At 39.8% G+C, this 25099-nt stretch overlaps 1 protein-coding gene across 5 annotated transcripts in view; it reads right to left on the reverse strand.

The window, feature by feature from the left end:
- LOC117265889 (CREB-regulated transcription coactivator 2) overlaps positions 1–25099 on the reverse strand; it is a 64267-nt gene that overhangs the window by 38205 nt on the left and 963 nt on the right. For 3 of the 5 annotated variants that reach the window (XM_078171306.1, XM_078171304.1, XM_078171305.1), the window contains exons 2-4: positions 9695–9796; positions 7364–7480; positions 2314–2381 (exon numbers count right to left, since the gene is read on the reverse strand). In XM_078171306.1, coding sequence (XP_078027432.1) covers positions 2314–2381; positions 7364–7480; positions 9695–9796 — 287 coding nt within the window. The remainder of the gene's footprint in view (positions 1–2313; positions 2382–7363; positions 7481–9694; positions 9797–25099) is intronic. The other 2 variants (XM_033640695.2, XM_033640693.2) reach the window with 1 other exon arrangement.

The following is a 25099-nucleotide window of genomic DNA, read 5'->3' on the forward strand; positions in this document are numbered from 1 at the left end:
CACACAGGTGTTGTATTTTGATCACTACAGTTGGGAGCCAATCTGAGCCAATATATATACCCGCGACTACTGCAGAGTCATTTGACCCAGGTGTTACTGCCGATTGTAACCTTTCCCATTACATATAAAACACGGATGTTAGTGGGTTTTAGTGGGTTTTTTGTGCACTGAGAAAGGGGCATTTGAGACCAGTAGGTTTAATGCCATTCCAGAGGAAGACAGACTTTGTTGTGTGAGAAAGGTAAACTTGAAAATAAGGTTCATTTTTTTATTTTACAGTCTTACCTATGAAGACATACTGAACGTATTTTTTAGTAAAATGGCTTCCATGAATTTTGATTTATTTTCCTTGGATGACCACGAAAAACTTGAGTTATGTTTTTTAGAAAAGGAACCTTTTTTGTGTCAGACCTTGTTTGCCGGGTCTGGGATAGAAGGCAAAGTATTTTGTTTGTGGACTGAGCATTAAGATAACATATATTTAGGACTGATCACTACAACACTGATGTAATGGTGTCTTTAAAACCCACGAGGGTTGGGCACACGTTTGTGTGCATGATCTAGGTCCACTTAGAAGCTTTTTTTCTGAGTTTTCAATCATATCTCACAATCCTTTATCAGCAAATGGAAGTAGCTCTGATGTCAACAAGTGATACAAATATGTGGGTGGGAGACTGTCACCCTGTTTCTGATCTGAAGACAATTTGGGGACTAAAAATAAAATAAAAATATATAAATACTAGAGATGGGCATGAGTACTCTATTGCTCATTTGAAGGTCAGTATTCGTTAAACGTGATTACTTGCCACCATCTCTTCCACATCGTAACACAACTTACATATTTCTTTTACTATTTAAAATGGGTAAAATCTTATGTGATTGTAGAAGTGCGTGCAGCTTCGCTCAGCGCCTCCTCGCCCTGCTGTCTCTCTCTCTATCTGTTTATCCTCAGATTCAGCTGCAGGCATGTGAGGTCCACACCAGGGAACAGTCGGTGAGAGTCCGCACGCCCACCCGCCCGCCCACACACATGCACACAGTGACGGTTTTAACAACAGAGTCGAGCTGTTCCAGTGTTGGTGTGACTTCTCTGGGATTGTTACATATCTCAGGGTTTGACATTAGCCAGTGCTGCTGTGCTCACTCGTGCTAACCAGGCATATGTTGAACTAACCTGGAGGAGAGCGGCTCCAGACTCCAGAGACAGTCTTTCAGTGCTGTGTCTAACCAATGTAACAGCAGCAACTGAAAGTTTGCTGATTTTTCTCATAAAACCTTTATGGTTGTTATAAACCCTGGTTGTTCAATTAATGACTGTCAAATTGCACTTCTTTCCGCTGGCCAATTTACATTCCTATTTGTACATCTGACTTTTTTTGCGAGTACTCGAGTACTCTTTAATAATTTAATGCAAGTGCTTGAATATGGAAGTTACTTAAAATGCCCATCCCTAATAAAGATAGTGAGGAAAATGAGCTAAAAATGTAACTTAGAAGGAAACTTTTCTGATTCTTAACCCTCGCTGTTTCGCAGGGTGGGCGGAATGTGCATCAATGACGCGTGTTACGTCACCTGGCAGACCATAGCCGGCAAATGAGCAGGGAACTCCAGGCAATGGTGGTATGGGGGGGAGCGCCAGGCACCGCTTGTCTGCACGCACTAGCCACACTGAGATGTCACAGAGCTGGTGAATATCAGCATATTTCCCTTTTAGGTGCCAATTTACTATTTAAGAGTCAAACAGCCTCTGGGAATCATTTGAAGCATTCAGATTTACAATTGGGTTCAGTAATTTGTTCAGGCAATGTTCTTGTGTGTGTGTGTGTGTGTGTGTGTGTGTGTGTGTGTGTGTGTGTGTGTGTGTGTGAGTGTGTGTGCTTGCTTAGACAAATCAAACTGTGTTTATGAAAGCAGAGAGAATGCAGACTGTACTGCTGATCTGTTCTAGATTCACAGAAGAAATAGTATATGGAGGGTAAAAAAGTTAAGCTATTTTAAGATGTATTTTTAAGCTTTGATTGAGTTTTGGAGGACCTGCAGATACCATTTAAATGTCTTTTTTCACACTCCTGTCTTTGTCTGATCAAATTGTGATGTTTTCATTAACCCCTGATGTTTTGTTTTTTGTCGCTTTCAATATGTAAACCATCCGGGGCTTCACAAAGGCTTTAGAAAGGTTTTTGGAGCAGTGGGAGCAGAGGAGACTCAAACAAGATGCTTTGGAAATAACAAACAGGCATCCCCGCAGACAGCCATGTCTCCATGGAGACAGACAGGAAGGGGGGTGGGAGGGGGGAGGAAATCAGACAGTACCTTCTCCAGCTGGGGTCAGGTGGTGGGGACAAGTAGGCGGAGTTATACGGCGAGCTGTCCACCTGAGGAGACAACTGGTTAAGGAAACGACAACAGATATGGTCCAGTTCATAAAGTTTCACTTTCAGTTTCTACTGAACATGAAGGACTGCGGCTGCTAGTTTCACTATGACTAAACTTCTCACTTTTTTAAATATTTTACATGTTTCCTCTTCCTTTAATGAGTTCTAGTGAAAAATAAGGGGCAGTTAAACAAAGCTCACTTTCATAACAAAAAAAAAAAAAACTGACAAAATACAAATGAACTCTCTTTCTCTGCTTGGAAAGATATAAACACCCTGGTCAACAGTTTTTTTGTGTGTGTCTGTCTTCATAAAAAAACAGTTTTCAGCACTGACTGCACAACTTCACACTTCAAACTGCCTCCAGATCCACTCTTTCACACTTTCTACTGAACAGACCGGGTGTTCAATGCACATGTCCGGTGCGATTTCAGCTCCTTAACTTCTATATTTCCCTTCCTTTACATAAGAATAAAGATAAACCTTATTTATATGGTGCCTTTAATACAAGACATGCAGCACAAAGTGCTTTAAAATAAGGGCATTATGAGCACTGAATGCTTCACATGAAAATAGACACAATGGACTTAAAACAGAAAAGGCAATTCAGTATAAAAGGACATTAAAAAACAGTTTAAACAAGGATTAAGTGATTCAATAACTTTCACTTAAAAGTGGTTGTGATTTTAGCGCCTATTAATTGAAATCTCATACAGTATTTCTTGCTGTGTCAACTTTTAACCCTTCCAACATCATTAACAATCAGAGCCTATAATTCCCAACAGGCATAGACTCACTAAGAGACACTGAGTACCGAAATAAGCATCTTTTAGATCAGCCCAGAACGTCTTCTCAAGAGTTAACCTTGGGTATTGTCTATGGGAGTACAGCCCACAGCTGCCCCAGAATCGACCACCCAGTTGTGGCACTGTGGATGAAACAGAACTCACCACAGTCTTTCTCCGTCAAGTCCACCAGACACAACTCACAGCAAAACCAGAAATCTTAAAAACACTGATTCATCATGAGAGGAAATAAATCATGACATGATGTAAAACCATAAATCATAAAAACTATAACATTTTAAAAGAGTTGCAGCAGCGTCAAGTGTTTTAGGAGCCAGTTAAACACTAAAATGAATAGACACATTTTTAGCTTTCTTTTAAAAATATTTAGAGCGCTGGCTTCACTGATATCTATAGATGTGTTCCACAGCTTCTATGTTGTCACTGTTTTTACATGCATGCATTGAGACTACTGATTAAAATCAGACTCACACAGACTCTTGCACATATTTTCCACTTGTGACGTTCCCCCTTGTCTTTCCACCGTACTTTAATAAGTTCAGATATCTGTCAGTAAATCCAAAAACACAACTTTTCTGCCACACTGATCTTGATTGGGTTTTCACATGTAGGCTGAAATCAGGTATGGACAGATTAACATGCTTAAAAACCCCGGGGCAAAACTGAGCTGCTGGGTCCCCAGTTATGTCATACAGTTTTTGTATACAAGAATACTACCTATCAATTATGAATGGCCATAAAACTAAAGATCTAACTCATAACAGGACCTCAAGCTCAGATAACTGAGCAGGTTCCATCTTACAAAGTCAGCTAACATGCTTTGGTTGTGTTCATCTGGGCATTTTAACATTGAGGTCAATGGGGATTCGCTCTGTTTTGGAGCCAGCCTCGAGTGGCCTTTAGAGGAACTGCAAGGAGGAAGTTTTTGGCACTTCCTTGTTGAAAGTTACTGCTTTCAGGTGACTGAGTGCATCAGTTTTTCTGTGCAACTTGCATCTTAAACTCTGCAGTTGCGTCGCTTGTCAATCATAGTATAGTACAGTAGAGTCAAGCCTACATGACGGCCACAAGGACAAAGTTTTTAAAGTTATGTTTACACTGTTAAAATTTGATAGTCACAGAAAAATGATTTTTAAAATAACAACTGACAAGGAAATCCCATTAACAGTAACTTTACATTGCAGTTACACGCACAGTACCCAATATGTGTCTTGCTTAAGGGCATAAACCCTTTCCGTCAGAGTGATAAACATCCTAGGCTGCTGCCTCCTCACATTCTTTTTGATACAGTAAAGTTGAGTCCTGATTTATTTTCAGAGGTTCTTTGGAACAAAAGCATATTGTGTTGTTGCTGCTGTGACCTAAAAACAGACAGGCACTGACGTAAAGCAAATTTCACACGAAATTAAAAAAAACTATCTGTGCATAAAGCGCCACAACAGTGCAATGTTTGGCGATTGAGACGGACCTGATGGGGGAATTCAGACTGTGGAAAAAGATATACAGAGGCTGTTTCACTGTTAAAACCCCAGCTGTTTGTGAATTCACTAAGTTATCTACTTCCTATTAAGTCTTCTTAAATGTTAAATAAAGAAACTTTTGTTGATTATTATTTTTCTTCTTCTCTACAAACTCCACGTGCATTTATCTACGAACAAATACTAACTAGACCATTAAATTCGGATCATTCCACCACTGAAAACAGTCCCCAACAAATGCTCTGTTTCCTCCAGTTTGTTTGATAAAAACTACAGTGAGCAGATGTTTTAGGAAATTACTGATGATGCCATATATTTGTGTTTTTAAAGATTTACGGTACGAACCAATGAGCTTTGACCCGAGAGCCACAGACAGGAAGTGAGACAGTACAGAGAGACGAACTAACACGTTGTTGGTTTGAGTCTCTTCTTGACTATAAGAAAAAACATACAATAACTTCAGCCTTATACTTTCACAGCCTGTAGGTTTAGACTCAACAGAAAAGGCAATTCAGTATAAAAGGACATTAAAAAACAGTTTAAACAAGGATTAAGTGATTCAATAACTTTCACTTAAAAGTGGTTGTGATTTTAGCGCCTATTAATTGAAATCTCATACAGTATTTCTTGCTGTGTCAACTTTTAACCCTTCCAACATCATTAACAATCAGAGCCTATAATTCCCAACAGGCATAGACTCACTAAGAGACACTGAGTACCGAAATAAGCATCTTTTAGATCAGCCCAGAACGTCTTCTCAAGAGTTAACCTTGGGTATTGTCTATGGGAGTACAGCCCACAGCTGCCCCAGAATCGACCACCCAGTTGTGGCACTGTGGATGAAACAGAACTCACCACAGTCTTTCTCCGTCAAGTCCACCAGACACAACTCACAGCAAAACCAGAAATCTTAAAATCACTGATTCATCATGAGAGGAAATAAATCATGACATGATGTAAAACCATAAATCATAAAAACTATAACATTTTAAAAGAGTTGCAGCAGCGTCAAGTGTTTTAGGAGCCAGTTAAACACTAAAATGAATAGACACATTTTTAGCTTTCTTTTAAAAATATTTAGAGCGCTGGCTTCACTGATATCTATAGATGTGTTCCACAGCTTCTATGTTGTCACTGTTTTTACATGCATGCATTGAGACTACTGATTAAAATCAGACTCACACAGACTCTTGCACATATTTTCCACTTGTGACGTTCCCCCTTGTCTTTCCACCGTACTTTAATAAGTTCAGATATCGGTCAGTAAATCCAAAAACACAACTTTTCTGCCACACTGATCTTGATTGGGTTTTCACATGTAGGCTGAAATCAGGTATGGACAAATTAACATGCTAAAAACCCCGGGGCAAAACTGAGCTGCTGGGTCCCCAGTTATGTCATACAGTTTTTGTATACAAGAATACTACCTATCAATTATGAATGGCCATAAAACTAAAGATCTAACTCATAACAGGACCTCAAGCTCAGATAACTGAGCAGGTTCCATCTTACAAAGTCAGCTAACATGCTTTGGTTGTGTTCCTCTGGGCATTTTAACATTGAGGTCAATGGGGATTCGCTCTGTTTTGGAGCCAGCCTCGAGTGGCCTTTAGAGGAACTGCAAGGAGGAAGTTTTTGGCACTTCCTTGTTGAAAGTTACTGCTTTCAGGTGACTGAGTGCATCAGTTTTTCTGTGCAACTTGCATCTTAAACTCTGCAGTTGCGTCGCTTGTCAATCATAGTATAGTACAGTAGAGTCAAGCCTACATGACGGCCACAAGGACAAAGTTTTTAAAGTTATGTTTACACTGTTAAAATTTGATAGTCACAGAAAAATGATTTTTAAAATAACAACTGACAAGGAAACCCCATTAACAGTAACTTTACATTGCAGTTACACGCACAGTACCCAATATGTGTCTTGCTTAAGGGCATAAACCCTTTCCGTCAGAGTGATAAACATCCTAGGCTGCTGCCTCCTCACATTCTTTTTGATACAGTAAAGTTGAGTCCTGATTTATTTTCAGAGGTTCTTTGGAACAAAAGCATATTGTGTTGTTGCTGCTGTGACCTAAAAACAGACAGGCACTGACGTAAAGCAAATTTCACACGAAATTAAAAAAAACTATCTGTGCATAAAGCGTCACAACAGTGCAATGTTTGGCGATTGAGATGGACCTGATGGGGGAATTCAGACTGTGGAAAAAGTTATACAGAGGCTGTTTCACTGTTAAAACCCCAGCTGTTTGTGAATTCACTAAGTTATCTACTTCCTATTAAGTCTTCTTAAATGTTAAATAAAGAAACTTTTGTTGATTATTATTTTTCTTCTCCTCTACAAACTCCACGTGCATTTATCTACGAACAAATACTAACTAGACCATTAAATTCGGATCATTCCACCACTGAAAACAGTCCCCAACAAATGCTCTGTTTCCTCCAGTTTGTTTGATAAAAACTACAGTGAGCAGATGTTTTAGGAAATTACTGATGATGCCATATATTTGTGTTTTTAAAGATTTACGGTACGAACCAATGAGCTTTGACCCGAGAGCCACAGACAGGAAGTGAGACAGTACAGAGAGACGAACTAACACGTTGTTGGTTTGAGTCTCTTCTTGACTATAAGAAAAAACATACAATAACTTCAGCCTTATACTTTCACAGCCTGTAGGTTTAGACTCAACAGTAAAGTGAAGGATACTTGTCGGTTGCGGTATGGTCGAACTGGTGAGATGAAACGGCGGTCTCTCTGAACGCGCTCCACCAGACCGTGATGCCGGGTGGACCGGTTGGACTCCAGAGTGGAGGGGAAGGAGCCCTGAGAGAGACAGAAAGAGAAACAGAGGTCAAATAAGGTTTTTTGTATATCATGTGCATTTATTTAACATTTCTAAAGTCAAGGAATGCAAAACAGGAAACGACAACACACAGAGAGATAAATATAACTAACAACTCTTATATCAGAGCTCCCACTCTTTTTAAAGACTCCATTTCCAGGTCATTTTCATAAACCTCCTGTTGTCTTCATTGCAAGTCCGTTATAAAACCATTCACTGTGGTTGAATTTGATTTATATTTTTAAAATAAAAAGCTAGTTTGTTTCAGATGTTTTTTTATTCTAGGGTGTTCAGAGGTTGTAAAACAACTGAACGCAGCTCTTATTCAGCTACCAGCTGCTGCAGGGACGGTGGACAAAGAATCTAGAGGACTTAAAACAGTTCATTCAGCAAACTGGAGCAGGTTACAGCCTAAATATTCTTCCAGAACAAATCACAGTTTTACAGGACATTTAGAGCAATTTTATCATCTTTCAGGACTTTTCATTGACTGGTGTCTGAGGAAAATATCTGAAAACATGACACATTTGGCTTAAATTTGGGGAAGAGACATTTCATTTTGCCCAAAACGTGGCAGAAACACGATATGAATTCCTCAAACTCCCAGTGGAGGTGAGAAGCCAAATCGTACCGCTACCTGCTGCCAAATAAATTTTATCTAGGTCTGACCTTGGACACGGAGGAGGAAGAGGAGGAGAGCCGACAAATGGAGATGGTGATACTGATGAAAAAGCTTCCATTACAGAATGAGTTTGGCTCCGCAGAGCTGATGGGAAACAATGATGACTCAGAAGTGAAGAGCTGAAGGCTGCAGATCGTGATGACACAGCAGTCTGTGTCCTCAGAACACCAAAGGTTCACCGCAGGTTAAAATCCAACTCACGAAAAAAATGCTTCTGTCCTCTGTCAGTTTTTATGTTTCTCTTTATTAGCATAGTTCCACTTCTAGTAATGGAGGTAGAATTTGTAGTAGTAGCTGTAGTAAATAGGGTTCGTTTTTGTACACATAGTCGTCGTGGGTAAAGCCAGACAACTTAGTAGCAGTACTAACAGACCAGTTAAAGTACACTGTTCCAAAAAATGAAAGGAACACTTCAATCACACATCAGATGTTGGTGAACGAATTATTCAAGTTGAAAATCTTTACTGATGGGGAATGAAAGGGGCAAGTCAATGGCATCAATGCCTTCGTCATCCAGGAACTAGCTACACACTCTGGACACATGACGCCAGGCAGGACAAACGCTCTGAGGATTTAACCCCAACCCTAACAGCAGTCAGGGTACTGTTGGCTATGACATGGAGGTCTGTGTGACCCTCCAAGGATCTGCCTCCCCAGACCATCACTGACCCACAACCAAACCGGTCATGCTGGATGATGTCACAGGCAGCATAACGTTCACCACAGTGTCTCCAGACTCTTTCACGCCTGTCACATGTGCTCAGTGTGAACCTGCTCTCATCTGTGAAGAGAACAGAGCACCAATGGTGGACCTGCCAGTCCTGGTGTTCTCTGGTGAATGATGGAGCTGCACGGTGCTGGGCTGTGAGCACAGGTCCCACTAGAGGACGTGGGGCCCTCATGCCACCCTCATGGAGTCTGTTTCTGACAGTGTGGTCAGAAACATGCACACCAGTAGCCTGCTGGAGGTCATGTTGTAGGGCTCTGGTAGTGCTCCTCCTGTTCCTCCTCACACAAAGGAGCAGATACCGGTCCTGTTGCTGGCTTGATGCCCTTCTACGGCCCTGTCCAGCTCTATGGGGGTTGTCTTGCTTTTGCCTCTCCATTGCACCTGTTGTCACTTTGATTTGCACCAAAGTAGCTGAAACTGATTCACAATCACTTGTGCTTCCTGAATGGACACATTGATATCCCTGAAGTTTAACTGACTTGGTCTTACACTGAGACCATTAAATGTTCCCTTCATTTTTTTGAGCAGTGTTGTAGCAGCAGAAATAATACAACACCACAGCAGTAGAAACAGTATTAGTATTAGTAGTATGCCCAACTGTCCCGGTGGTAGACATAGCAGCCGTAGTAACAGTAGTAGCATCAACACTGCAATAGTAGTTACAGAAACAGAAGGAGTCGTACCAAAAATAGTACGATCCGTAGTTGTAGCAGTATACCAATAACAGAAGAGTTGAAAACAAACAAAACAGGTCAGAAGTGAGAGGATGTGGCAGTCAGTTACCTGGAAGTCCTGAGGGTTCCTGCCGATCTGGTTGACGTTGGGTAGCGAGCCACCATAGTACGGACCCTGACTCCTGGCGAGACGGAGCTTCTGTGCCTGAAGCTGATGGGACAAAGACAACAAGAAGAAGAAGAAAAAAGACATTAACAGATAGAAGATCAAGAACAAAATAAATCAGTTCTGTACCGAGATAAAAAACAAAAAAATATCTTTTTTACTTTATGAAGCGTTGAGCAAATCATGAGCAGTGACTGGTCATCAGTGGCAGACAGCATTACATGTAAACGATTCTACAGCAGTCGTTTACTTCTTAGACCTTTAATGGCGTCTCTTTCATCAGCGTGACTGACAGTTTGGTCAGATGTGGCGTTGTCACAATGTTGAAGTGATGCGGCTGTCACTATGATGTTAGGCTGACGATTCGTCATGAGTCACAGGACACTGCATCCCACACTGGACACATTATAAACAATAGCTTATAAAATAAGATTACATAATAGAGGATATGCCTTTAGTGATCCCCAGTAAGGAGAGTAAGGAGAAACATAAATCAAACCTACATAGGAAGAGACGTTATAATACAAGCTATACAAGAGCACTTAAAGAAAAGGTTACAAGGTAATGCCGCAGTGGTGTGATTAATAAATAAAAAAATACTAAGGGTCAGAGGTCACAAGTCATGTATAGAAAGAAATGGTTCAGTAGGCTGGAAAAAAAACACAACATGATGTTTAAAGGAGGTTTATTTGTTACGCAGAGATCGCACTAAAGGGCCACTATAAAGTCCCTTCTTCTTTCCGCCTTTGCATTTTTACACAGAACCAACAAACGGCAGCATCATGCTGCTCAAATACATCAGCAGGACTTTATTTACAATAACAATGTCAAAACATGGCATCAACAATCATTTACTGTCTGTTATATGGCGGCTGATCTTGTCTTCCGCTCGAAGGGTAAAGAGCTCCTGGACCCCATTGTTTTCCCAAATTGTGGTCATTTTTGGCTGCTGTTCTTCTACTTTGAGTTAGCGGCTAACTGCTATCAGCTACTTTTTAAATCTCCTGCCATAGGTCCCATGCATAACAGCTCATCAAAACGTCACACCCGTCCTACTGGCTGTCTCGTTCATACAGACATCATTTCGGCACTTTTACTACCTCCGATGTCAGCTTAAAGGTGAGGCAACACTGCCCCCCCATCCAGCGACTGTTCCTTTTATACAGAATAGCGAGGCGGCATAACCGCCTAAAATTCCTGCTTTGAAGAGGCAGTGTAAAAGTGGCCATAGTAAACAATGTCTGGGGGCGACCTGAGCTTGGACACCATGTTTCTGCAACAATGCTGTCAAATGAGCTGCACCAATACTGCAGTGCAATAGTTGCCTCTAACCCAACCCAGGAGGTGCACAGTGCAGAGCAGCCAAGATGAACGTTGGCTGACCAGTGGAGAGTGCGCAGTGGGCACTATGTTTCAGCATGCTAACGCAGCTAGCTGCCTGTCTGTCAGCAAAAACAACAGAAAATAAAATAAAAGGCGAGACAGTCACAACACAATACATTAAAATGTCACCACCTCTAACTGCATAGCGCTTTGAAATGTGATGCTTAAGCTCACTGAGTCAATAGAGCGTCTGACTAAATATGAAGGCCTCTTGTATTTCACGTCATATTGTGCTTTTTTAATCTTGAAAATAAATCAGTCAGTCACCAGGTAAAGGGTGTTGGGCTACTGAAAGCAAAATGAACCACATCTGAAAGCCCTGGTTGTATACTTGTGTTTCTTTGCAGTACTGTTCTGGACAGCAGAACATTACAAAGCAAATTTAATTTAATTTAAGTTTGAACTGTCAGCTTCATATTGTGGCTGAGGAGTATTGGTGCATCCACTTCCATCTCTTCTCACCTTACTTCAATTCTAGTTCAATTTTGCTGGATTTGTTTAACCTGGCAAGCAACAGTTCAAACGCAGGAATGCAACCTATGCTAATGTTTTTTCCAATTGGACTACAGGTGGAAAAAGCCCTCAGCCACCAAAGAAGTTTAGAAACTAACCAAACAAGCATCACTGCTGACCTCTGACCTTTGACCTCCTTTCACAGAATATGGAGCAACTCTTTCTCTGTCTGGACTAATGAACCCAAACTGTCCGTGATGGCCATTTATTTTACACCTTCTGCGACCCAAATTCCCTTCAACAGCACAATAAATGGACTGTAGAAATAAAATGAGAGAGAAAATGTTGAGGTCTGCAACATTATAAATATAAAGTTTATATTTACAGGACGTGGACAAAGTGCGGAACACACACAAACAAATACACACACAGGCCTTGGCCCAGTTTTTAGACAGAGGGATGAACTCATTCAATCTGCAGTCTCTCCTGCCCTTGTTCTCTATCTGTTCACGTCCTTGGATCTCTGCAAAAACACTTTCGCTCAAAGTCTCTGTGTGAGAAGCGTTGGCAAGCATTACCGAATCTTTATAAACTTAATAAACTCAAATTAACAGCTTAGTTTTAAGGCTCTTTCACTGCCAGTGTTAATATAACAGCCTCAGGGTTTCTGAGTCCTGCTGTTGAAATGCTAGCGAATTAATTATTGTCCAGAGATGGGAATCATTTCCAAAGTAAACTGGTGGATGAGTGATGAGGGTCAGATGGACAGGTTTAGGTTTTAATCATTCTTCTCAAGGAAATACAAAAAGAGTTTTGGCAGTAGAGTATATAGGACTCAGAAAGTGCTGACTCAAACCATTAATGTGACAGCGGAGACAAATCACAGGAGCTGAGTCATTAATTGAAGAGCTCCATCATCGTCACTAAGGGCTGGTCGTTCCCAAATTGTAATGAACCCACACAGAGCGCCAAAATGAAGGATAAATCTGAGCGTAACGCAGCTATCTTTGTTTGAGTACTTTCACATTTTCAAGGTTTCATCTTTTGTTTCAGACAAACTCCAGGAAACTACCACAACTGGACTTGATTCTGAGACACTGAAATGTGACAGTTTGTTGTTTGAATGCTGAAACACAAACATTGAGAGGAAACCATGACTAAAACAACTGCAGAGGTAACGTGAAGAAACACTTTCTAAGAATACGTTACCTAAGAAACAAAAAAACAACACCTCTTATGACTCAGACAAACCCTGCAGCCAACAAAGTGCTCAGATCACTCCAAACACAGACAATAACTACTGTTTGCAGGCTGGACAAAACCTGTAATACAGCAACACAATACTTACAAAGTGACAAACACCAAAATGACTGATTATTCAGTTGCAATGACTACAGAGTGAACAGCAGCGGCTCTGAATCTCCAGAGCAGCGAAGAGAATATGGTCTGACAACAGCTACTGCCCTTTAGTTAGCAGGTTAACACACAATCTTCACTTTAAAACTAGATTGAGAGGCAATAATCTGATAACTGAAGTTATCAGGATTGTACAAAACGCAGCTTGATTGCTCATCAGTCTTTAAAATTAGGATTGTAGTCACCTATCATACACATTTTTTGGGCAACAGCTCCAAATCATCCACCATCTTAATACTAGAGAAACTGTTATCAGCACCAACACCGACCTCGTTAAACAGACCAGGGATCAGCAAGATCGGACAAATCTATCTCTAATCTAAATTTAATTAACAGTGCAAGCCTTTTAAAGCAATATAATCACAGCTGACTTCTAATTATTCTTAACACATATCGCCAATAACCCTGACTTTGAATACACTTGCACAGATAAGGGATTGAGATTGGACGGCTGCCGGCATTACAATAACATCCATCCATCATTTTAATCTGCTTATCCAGGGCTGGGTTGCAGAGGCATCAGACCAAGTAAACCACCCCAGACGTCTCTCTCCCCAGCAACGCTTTCCAACTCCTCCTGGAGGACCCTGAGGCATTCCCAGGCCAGACGAGATATGTAATCCCTCCAGTGTGCTCTGGGTCTGCCCCGGGGCCTCCTACCAGTGGGACGTGCCTGCATCACCTCTAATGGGAGACGCCCAGGAGGATCCTGATCAGATGCCCGAACCACCTCAACTCATCCCTTTCAACAAGGAGCTGCGGCTCACTCGGTATGTCTGTGCTCCTCACCCTATCTCTAAGGCTGAGCCTGGCCACCCCTCAGAGGACGCTCTTTCAGCCCCTTGTATCTGAGGTCTCATTCTTTCTGTCACTGCCCAGAGCTCATGACCATGGGTGAGGGCTGGGACGTAGATGGACCAGTAAATCAAAAGCCTCATGTCCCCAAGACACACCTGTGTAGCAGTGACACTGTTTTATCAGCATCTTGACATGCCACACCTGTCAGGGGGATGGAATATCTTAGGAAAGTGCTCACTAACCAAATTTGCAACCACAATTTGAGGGAAATTTATCTGTTGAATGCTTAAAAAAGTCTTAGATCTTTAACTTAAACCTGTTAAAAATAGGAGAAAAAAGAATTGTATGACACAGCTGGAAAGAGGACTTTGGTGTACATATGACTACAACGCCCAAAACATACTACAAAACAAAAACGACTAATAACGTCTCTCTTTCCAAACAAAGTGCGTCTGTTTCCATTGGATGTAAATCAGCAGAGTTCAACAAAAGTGAACTCCTGCACTGAAGCAGAAGTCCCATCCTTGAATTCATCCAACATCCAAGCTTAAATTGGAGTGAACAGGAGATGGAGTGGATATTAGCAGAGACTGGTGTGACTGTACTTTGAAAGGGATAATTTGAGTCTTGGGAACAAAGAACACTTATTCCCTTTCTTGCCAAGATTAGATAAGAAGATTGATATCCTCATATCTCTACGCCTGATATGAAACTCTCAGCAATGAATGTTTCCAATTATAATTAAGAAGTGATGAGTAATTAGAGCTTCCTGTCATGTTACTGCTTCCACTAAGATCCACACAGTGATGGATACACGCTTTAAACAGAAAGTGGTATCAGACTAGGAATCTGTATCTGCCAGGGTTTAGGTGCTGGAATCAAAACCAGGGGAGAAGACGTGGGACCAGTACTCCCATAGGCATTACCAGTAGTGAAAGCAACATCACCTGCATAAAGGTACTCCGTAAAATCATCAAAAGTTACATCTAGGGGTGTGTCATATCATCTTGTTCATGCTAATACAGTATATTTTTAATATCATATGAAAGATTCCTATCACGATATGCATGATATTTTGACTTGTTCACAAGTGATGTCATACTGTTACCCACGGCAACAACAAGCATGGCTGAAAATGAAATTAATATCGACTCAGAAGCAGCTTCAGTAGTGTGGAATAAACTGTGGCACCAGAATGCTTTATGAACAGCCCCGGACTTCTCAGACTCTTTAAGCAAGTTACCGCAACTTCCTGCTCAGAGGGAACTCATTCAGCAGCTCCTCCGGCAGCAGCACAGCATCTCAGTGTGATTAAACCTGCGAACCTTTGGTGATGTAAACCTATGTGATGCTCGTGGACCGACAAAAATATCCATATATGTGAATGCGTGATAGTTGAGGTATCATAACAGCCTGTCACAGGTTACAGCGTGATGATTAGAGAAGAAATGGCAGAGCAGAAAGGTCCAGGTGGAAAAAAAGAGAAGGAAATTGCCTGTTGATTTATATATATATGTAGATCCCATGGGACATATTTTGTATTTGGGAGCTGTTTAAATGTGTAATTAGTGGTAGATTTTATTTGTTAAACTATTAATATTGTAACAGAATCTGAATCTCACTCTGAGTTACTGTTGTTGTTCACAAACTAAAGAAATGAGAGATGATTTTTCTTTGGTTTTTACTGAATATTTGAAGGAAAACTGTAAAACTAGATCACTGATTTGATGGCAATACTGTTTTCTTAAATTCATAATAAAATATATATATGTTTTTCAAGATAAGCGTTTCCTGTTGGCTGCCGAACATCCTTCAAACATGACTCTGACTTTAACATGTAAACTCAAATAATCAGGTGTGTGCAGGACCAGCAGCATCACACTGGTTGGCACGCAGATCGACAGCATTTAAATCACTGATTTGGTTGCAATACTGTTATCTTAAATTAATAATAATATATAATGTTTTTCAAGATAAGTGTTTGCTGTTGGGTGCTGAACATCCCCCAAAATCAAATGTAAACTCAAATAATCAGGTGTGTGCAGGACCAGCAGCATCACACTGGTTGGCACGCAGAGCGACAGCATTTAAATGGTCAACTCTTCCTGCATTAGTGACGCTTTTACAGATCATGCAGACAACATGTTAAGTCCAAGTTCCTCCCTGAGGCTCCAGAACTCTGTCCTGTGAGAGGAAAAACTCCCCAGAAAAGTTTTTATCACAGTTTGTTTTCTGGTTCTAAAACGTTAGGAGAACAAATAAAACTGTGAAACTCATCTGAAAACTCAGAGTTAATTGGCTGTAAGTGGACAGCAATGATTCACAGAGCCATATTTTTACATTTCTGATATTAATATCAAAATTCTCAAAATTAAAAAACACTGGATATTAACATATGACCTATCATGGCTCATTCAGTTAAATCACAACCCCCACCATATATAAAATTAGTCAAAATGTTGCTGTCAGGCTGCCTACACTGTTTTCCATTTCAGCTTTAAAATGTTTCTGTTCCAGACCTCTGATTCCATTCAAAATATTTTAGTCTTGAACAGAATATCAGAACATGTAACCTGAAAGTACCTCTCTAACCGCAGCTTATAGTCATATTTTTTTATCAGGATAGTGATCAGCAAAATTTCTCAACTCCTACGAAGTATCATCTTTAGTCTTTTCTAAACTTTCCTCAATGCTGGGATGCAACATGTCACATCCGCAACAGAGCCCAGCTGATATTTGACTTCTGTGGCTTACAGTGATATTTAAAATAACCAAAATATGATGTCAATATATATTCTTTTTTCCCTGAGTAAACACATCTAACAGATGAACAACACTCAAAGATTAGAGTGACAGTAAAATGTAATGATACACTGTAAGAAAACATTGACATTTTATGTATTTCTGATATTTACGATAAAAGACACCAGATTAGAGAGACCAGATTTTATTTCTAGACTGTTTGAGACCACAGCTATCATTAAACTGCCGGCGCTAAATAATAGTGCTGAATAAAGATGGTTCAAGTGGATTTCATCTCCTGTTTATTTGTATTTGTTTGCTCATAGGACATGAAGGAAATTCCCTTGGAGATCACAGACATTTTTTTTGGGACCGACCAAAATTTAAGACATATTGAAAAGGGATTCATACACAGATACTGGCCGTTTTGAACATTGATTTACAATTGCACCCATTATCTTTTATTCTAGGAGCGATCCCTGATGGCGCAATGGATAAAAGAAAGGCTTACTTGCTGCATGTTCATTTATTGGTGGCAAATAAAATGATAACTATCTTGGTTGAAAGCACTGTCTCCCACCCTCCCCCAATGCCAAGGCTAGTTAATGAAAGTGCACTCAATGGAAAAATAACAGCAAAACTCCAAATAAAGACAGAGGTTTTTGAATCTCCTATAATCACGTATTTTAGGTGACCAAACTGAATTGCTGTACTGATTTAATTGTAAAGTAATTGACGAAACTGATCGACTTCTTTCAATGTATTTTTATATATTTTTTGAGACTCTTCATGTAGATGTACGTGTTCTATTTCATAGCGTAGCAGTAATGTATAATTCAAATCTGAATAAACATGTTGTTCAAGAATATAGATAATTAATTATTTTCAGCCAAAAAATAAAATATAATGTAAGAAATGTTAAAAACAAACAAACAAAGGAAATCCCCATATATAAAATTCACCTCTGAGAAATCTTCATTTGCTTTTTGTGGGTGTATGTGTGGAAATGTTGACCTGTCCGATCAATTTAAGGAGTGCCTACGGTTTCATGTTCCACATTTCATCGTAAGTGTGTTATGCAGTGTGAGACGTGCTCTAGTCTGGTTTTGAATCAGTCTCAATCCCTCAAAGTCTTGGTCTGTATCGGTGTCGATACGGTCTGGTCTTGGTCTTGACTTGGTCTCGACTACAATGCTGCATTTTAGAATCTGGAACCATCAAATATTTGGTATTTTCACTTGAAAAAAAAAACCCAAAACAAAATAGCTGCAGAATAATTAATAATTAATTAATAATTTTTTTTCCATTCAACAGATCAATTAATCGACTAGTTGTTGCAGCTCTTAACCCTGAAAGAACTGAATCAATTTGAAAGCACTGATTTTCACAAAAAGATCTGAGGAAAAACAAAAAAAAAACAAAAAAAAAAAAACTGTTAACTAAAAGTCAACAATTTTGGTCAGAGAAAATGCCATAACTTCTCAAATGCAAGTATTTCCTGGTTTTAGTCTTACATGAAAGTAAACTGGATATAATCGAGTTTTGGACAGACATGACGTTTGATGGCATCACTGTAAAACGTGTACTTTATACTACACTTCATTATCTTAATACCTTTAGTCATTAGTTACTTTGCAGCTTCAGATTAATAATATATTCACATTAAACTATTAGTAAAGATGAATTCACAAGCTGCCCAGCATTATATAAACTCACTATAATGAGCTAAAACTTTACCAGCTGCAACATCAAAGTGATGAACACATGAATGCATCAATTAATATGCTCCAATAACACATATTACTCTAGAGTACTACTTTTACTTTTGATACTACACTTTATACTTGCATGCAGGACTTTAACTCGTACCAGAGTATTTCTACACTGTGGTGTTACTGCCACCAGTGAGAGAACTTCTTCCACCACTGGTTTTAAACTGGTGTCTCTGATTCAAACTGCCTGCGATGTTTCTGTCTGAGAGAAACAGCATATCAATACTGAACAGCTTCGACAAGAAGCTACTGCTGCTACCAACACACACACCCTGATGCTATTAGCTGATTGGACCACCCACACGCTCCTGCCGCAGTGTGTGTGTGTGTGTGTGTGTGTGTGTATAAAGGACAGGAGTAAAAGGAATTCCCAGAAGAGACAAAACCCAAAAGGGTGGTATTGTCAGTAAATGACAGAGGAGGAGGAGGAGGAGGTGGTTTGTGTTTGTCAGAAGCCCCTTTCAGACAAATGCGGCTTTGACTATCAATTATTTTCATTGTTGACTAACCAATCCATTATTCTTGCAAATCATCAATCATTTTTTGGTCACTTAATCTACAAACAAACAGCGAAAGGCGATGTGTTAAAAGACTGATCTAACAGATTAGACCTTCATCTAATAACTATATTGATCATGAGACGAGATACATCACACTCGGCCTGATTCAGCTCAGCAGGCAACAGTAACTGATCGATCACATTGTACATTAGCTTTGCTGTAATTAATCAGAGCAGGAAGATGCAGCGTTGGGGAAAAAATAAACACCTTCTAATCTATAAAAAATTGAGTCTAATTAAATGTTCAGCAACCAGACTTCTGTCAGTCAGTGGTCAGACAGACAAATGTTGTCTCAAAGGCAGAATGGATTTTCTTTTTTGAAAACTGTTCTTTGCTTTTATGCCTTTATTTAACAACACAGGCAAAGAGTGAAGGGAAAGGTGGAAGAGACAGGGACGACATGCAGTGAAGGCTGCCAGGTTGGACTTGAGCTCAAGCTGATGGGGTCAGGACACAGACTTCATACATGTGGCACACGATCTACCAGGTGAGCTACTGAGGTGACAATGAGAAAGGATGTGTCATTTTGTAAACACAGCATTCAAAGACGGCCCCTCCTTGTGGCTCCTCCTGGCCGTGTGATTATGATCACGTACCTGAGGCCTGACCTCATGCATAAACATGTGCACACAAAAACCATGTGTCTGCCTTTTCCCACAGATAAACTGGTTTTTATAAAGAAAGAATGTGCAGTGAGAATGCACACAAGGTTTTGGCTGAGATAGCTGCAGGTGAGATGAAGAGGACGAGATTAAATATAATTGAGAGGCAGATAACTTTGTTTTTTAAGATTGTTTGCCACTTTCGCAGATTGTGTAATTTTTCACAATTATTTATGACTGATGAACTCATCTTTTGTTATTCACATTCATCTCCCTGTTAGTGATCATTTAATATTATCCTGTGAGGCACTTTGTAAAGTCAGTCTCAACATGAGCACCATTTGAATGAATCTCTGATCATCCTGACGTTTAACAATAATGACGATTGAGATTTTACTGCAGCGATGGTTTGCAGAACTGTGATGAATTAGTGGTACAAACGCTACAGACAGCCACAGCAGTGTGTAACAACAGCTGCTCTGGCACCACTGAAATACCTCACCGATGCGACACAGTCTGTAAAACGAATTTCTCATTGACAGGTCTGATGAGCGCAGGAGGGGCACAGGTATCGATATGCAAACAGATGTTTAAGAGCATTTCTACATCCATTTATGGCAAACTGTGCATGTGGAAATGAGGCTTGTGCACGTACACCCAGCGCCACAATTATAAATATTTATAAAACAAAATGAGGTGCACACAAGGCTTTGTAAATCTTAAGAAAAGAAGCTGTGTGCATATTTCTGCCTTTATGCGTAGATGCAGTTTTAGTCATGAATCTACCCAGTTTTGTGCGTCTGGCTCCTGGTCCAGGGGCATACATGTGGTTGCACTGGGGCCTGTGGGGTGGGAGTGTGCACCTTATAACCAGTAACTAGCACGCATTAGGCCCGTCACAATTGCGTGCAGTGGGGCCAGTGGAAACTACCTTACGCCACCGCCCTGGTCGCTATGTTTTCATCAAGTCCTGCCCTCATACCCTGCACACAGTTATTGGCTGGGGGCTACACAGCACTGTCAGAGGGTTGACACCCCAAAAATAATACAAAATGCAAAATAAGAAAATCCAGGCAGAGAGCAGCGTTTCTGTAGTTAGAGACAACGCCACACTTCTAGCAGGTCATAAGTGATGACTGAGGAAATATTCTTATATGAGTCTATACATCGCTTTTTAAGAATATCCTAATCATTACACCTTCACTCATCAGGCTTTGATTACATCTTCTCAGGAAACTGTTGATTCAACTTTGTGGTCATTTTGGAGGCTGTAGTTTGAGCTGCTTTGTGTTAGTAGTGCAGCCCTAAATAGTGTTTCTAGTAGAAAACTAGAAAACAGAAAAATGTGGGGGGAAAAAAACGTTATAAATTCCCACAGGCCAAATGTTTCAGATTTTATTCAACCAATAGTCGAAAACCCAAAGATATGAACTTCACTGTCATATCTTACAAAAAAAACAAAACGTATGTCCTCACATTAACTTCTATTTAGTCTTCATTTACTTTCATTTTTTATTTAGTCTTCCTGCGTGGACATAAATAATCACCTCTCAGCATAAAGCAACACACTACAAACACTGAACATCATGCGCTTCATGATGGTGGAATTTATTGCAGGGCTGTTGGGTTAGACTGCATTAATTTTAGCTAGGGGTACCTAATAAACTGGTGACTCAGCCTGCACTGATGAAATTTCCTTCTTCACATTGTGGTATTAATTAAAGACATATCACCTCACCCGCATGCAGATCCTGTCTGAAGGAGACTGAAGACATTAACTGCGACTCAGCTCAGCGATGACCTCAGATCTGTGTCATTAAAATGCTGATTCATTCAAGCTGCTTCACCTGCGACGCAGCTGACACAACTTCAACACAACTCATTCAAGAAAGCCACACGACTTCTAGAGAAACCCTCCTGCTGAATGAGTCTTTCTGCCACCTGAAACTGAGACACAATCGGTCCAAATGTGTCAGAGGCAGCGCTGCACGATTTATGACTAAAAACAATAACCCAGAGCACTTCCTTTAACACTCAGATCACAATCATGTCGGCAGGGCTGTGGGGTCAAACCTCAGCACCGAGCACTGACTTCTAAAAACTGGTTAAGTGCTGGTCATGCTCACTTATTCTCTTAATCAGATAAGTCTGGTCCTTCATGGCCTTCTGGTAAACTTCAAACTGCCAACACACCAACACAACCGTACTCAACCACAGTGAGAAAACATTTTTACATGTTGCAGCCTCCACACCCAGCAGCCAGCAGCCAACAACATCAACTCACAATAAACCAGGAAAGACCCAACTAGTAATACTAGTTATAGTACCAGCTCTTGTGTCGTTTCTTTTTCTCTGCTGAAATACTACATGGTTTCATATCTGCTGTATGGGAATGTTTAAACACAGTTATTGAGGAAATTGCATCACACAAGCACAAAACTGATAAAAGATTAAAGCCAGAAAATTAGATTTTGTAAAAAGGGTCTATTTCTGTTGTGGTATGCTGAGTATTGGGACAAAATACATGGTGATAAATTGTGATTTAGTCTGTTCTTCTGTTCATATTCATTGCAGCCAAATGTATCTTGTGTACTGAAAAAAGCAATGATCATGTTATTCTAGCTTCGATACTCTGCACTGTGTGACGATATAATATGCAAAAAGAGAAATGTCAATTTATTTAAAACATCCGTGCACAAAACGAAGGGTGCTCAAAGTGCAAAAAATAATTTAAAGTGATTAAAAACAGCAGCAAACATTTCAGTCCTTGATGATCATCAGTGCTGACAGGACTGAAACTTTTGCTGCTGTTTTTAAATCATTTTAATTATTATTTTTTGCACTTTGAGCGCCTTTTTTTGTGCACGGATGTTGATCTCCGCCTGTGAAACTTTTTTTGGCTCGGTTGTCCATTGAACGCACCCAAGATAAACTTTTTGTTGCCCTAGGTAGGCGCAGTTTCACAGCAGCCATAAGACGATACGATATTGCCATGCTGTATCGATTGCTTTCCCAACCCCTGCTCTCAATATTAGGTATTAAGGTATCGTGTTCATTGGTCTTGTGCTTCAGTGCTGAACATTACCAAACCATTATTCAATTTAAGATGCACAAACCAGTCGTACACACAGTAAACCTGGAGCTTTACCTGAGGAGCCAAGTGGGCAGAGCAGGGTTATTCAGCCTAGTGTTGTAAAAATATCAATTTGTCAATACATATCGATACTGAATATTTTAAACAGTTTCAATGCTCATTTTCCATAGTATCAATTAGGGATGATAACGATTAATCAATGAGCGTTAAGAATTTAATCAAACTAAATATAATCTCAATAAAAATCTGATTCTGAAATCTAAACAATAAATGGGGTCGGGAAAAAGAGCACAGCGGCGACACTGGATAATGAAGCTGACAAAGCGAAGCATTATTCAGTTATATTCATTGTGTTTCATATTTCTAGCCCTCTACATCTTAAAATTATTTACAGGCTATGTAATGCTGTCACTTTGATTTGGTATTGTTTGATTTATTGATTGTTGATATTACCAATGATTAATTTAGGTCCAGGTAAAGGTAATTTTTAAATGTATCCTCTCAAAGTCAGTTTTTCGTGTATCTAGAAGGGTATCAAATATCAGTTTTTTCATGTTTTTGTATCTAAGGGTGCATTCACACCAGGATAGTCTGGGGGACTCTGGTTCGGTTCACTTTCACACTGCACTTTTTAAAGCGGACCAAACCGCCTGGACAATGTTACGCAGTTACAACAGCTGCTCGTTTGGGAGCGGTACTGCCTGAAACGACCACTGACCAGGAAGAAAAAAAGCACAAGGAAGAAGAAAACCCGGCTCGTGTACGAACCTCTCTGTTGTTTACGATCCGAGCCCACACCATAAGTCACTGTGTCGGGCTACAATCAGGCTGATATCATGTAGTGTGAATCAGGCATAAGTCTACTATCATATCGCCCAATCCCGGTGCCCTCTAACCTACATGTTCATAACACTGAACTCAGTAGTACTAATAACATTAGGGCTTGTTATCTTCCCAATTAACTGATCAATCGTTTTGTCAATAAAATCTCAGAAAGCAGTGAAACACACCCTGCTGTGTGACGTCTTTAAACAGTGTGTTTATTCTGAGCAACAGTGCAAAAATCCAAAGCTTTTCATTTTATTATCATGTATGACAAAGAAACGCATCAAATTATCATATTTAAGAGTCATGAAACCATCATGTTTGGATTTGTTGCTTAAAAATGACTAAAATAATTAAACAATTATCGAAATAGTCTGCCGTTAACTTTCTGTCATTCGACCAAAACCACATGCCACAAAAACAGTTTCTTCCCGACTGCAGTGAGTCTCATCAACAAGGCTGAGACCCAAAAAAACCCTCCAAAAAAGTGTTAGTCATATCTTTATTGAATTTTTCTTTTCTAAATATATGCTCTTGAGTATATAAGAACTTTACCTTATTTTTATTTTTCACAGGTTTATTGTTTGTCTTTATATATGCACCAAAAAACCAAAGCAAATTCCTTGTAAGTGATTCTGATTCTCACTAATCGATTAATCAACTAATTGCTGCAGCTCTGACTAATATTAATAATACAAAGGAAAGAAATTTTTCTTTGTCTGTCATCTGCATAGTGACAACTCTCTCACCTGAAGCTACATCTGTGTACGGGAAGCAAACAGCAGTTAATCACAGCGAGCAGAAGCAAACACAGGCTGTGATTGGACAGACAGTTCACCTGTCAACACGCAGCCAGCGCCTGATTTACTGCACCAGAGCCACACTAAAATCACTCCTGATAAAGTCTGTTGAAAATTAATATACAATTAAAACACAGACCAATTTAAGACCAGCACACCAACAGACCACCATGCACCACTACTGCCTAAAAATAATAATAATAATAATAACAGCTTTACAGGAGAAATTTAAAACTCCCATTTAAAGCAGGAACAATGTTTCACCATTTAGCCAACACTAATCAATTTATATTAATATACAAAACAAGAACAAAGCAAAAGCTCTGCTAAGTTTGCTGTATGTCATGTTTAACTGCCTCCTGTTTGTGTTTGATTATTAATGTAGCTGCCATATAAAATAATTTCCTGTAAGGACCAATAAAGTATATATCTACCTATCTATATCACATATTATATATATATATATATAACTTAGATAAATATTAGTCCTGATACCATCCAGTCAGGGTTCAGCTGAAGGAGAAGTCACCTCAGGAGTTTTGCTCCTTGTCCTAACTTCACCTTTTACCAGTCAAGATTCAACATGCTCTGTAATGTGTAAGAGGCCTTAAATAAATTCAAATTAAGCAAATTAATTAAATATGTCAGAATAAACATGGTTATTCTGTCTTTTACTGACATCTCCTGCAGGAGCCAGAAGCCTCCGGTGCTACAGTATGAAACCGACACATCCTGGTTTAGCTAACGTTGCTAACAACCACTTAGCATTTGTGTCAGTGTAAATCCACTCTGGTAATCAGCTGTGTATTTAGCGTTTACACTGCTAACTGGGTGCACAATGTAAATTTACTTGACCTGGAATAACAGAAAATCAAGCTAGCTGAGCAGAAACCTCGATAAACA

This window comes from Epinephelus lanceolatus, chromosome 10, assembly GCF_041903045.1.
Source record: "Epinephelus lanceolatus isolate andai-2023 chromosome 10, ASM4190304v1, whole genome shotgun sequence".
Taxonomy (NCBI): domain Eukaryota; kingdom Metazoa; phylum Chordata; class Actinopteri; order Perciformes; family Serranidae; genus Epinephelus; species Epinephelus lanceolatus.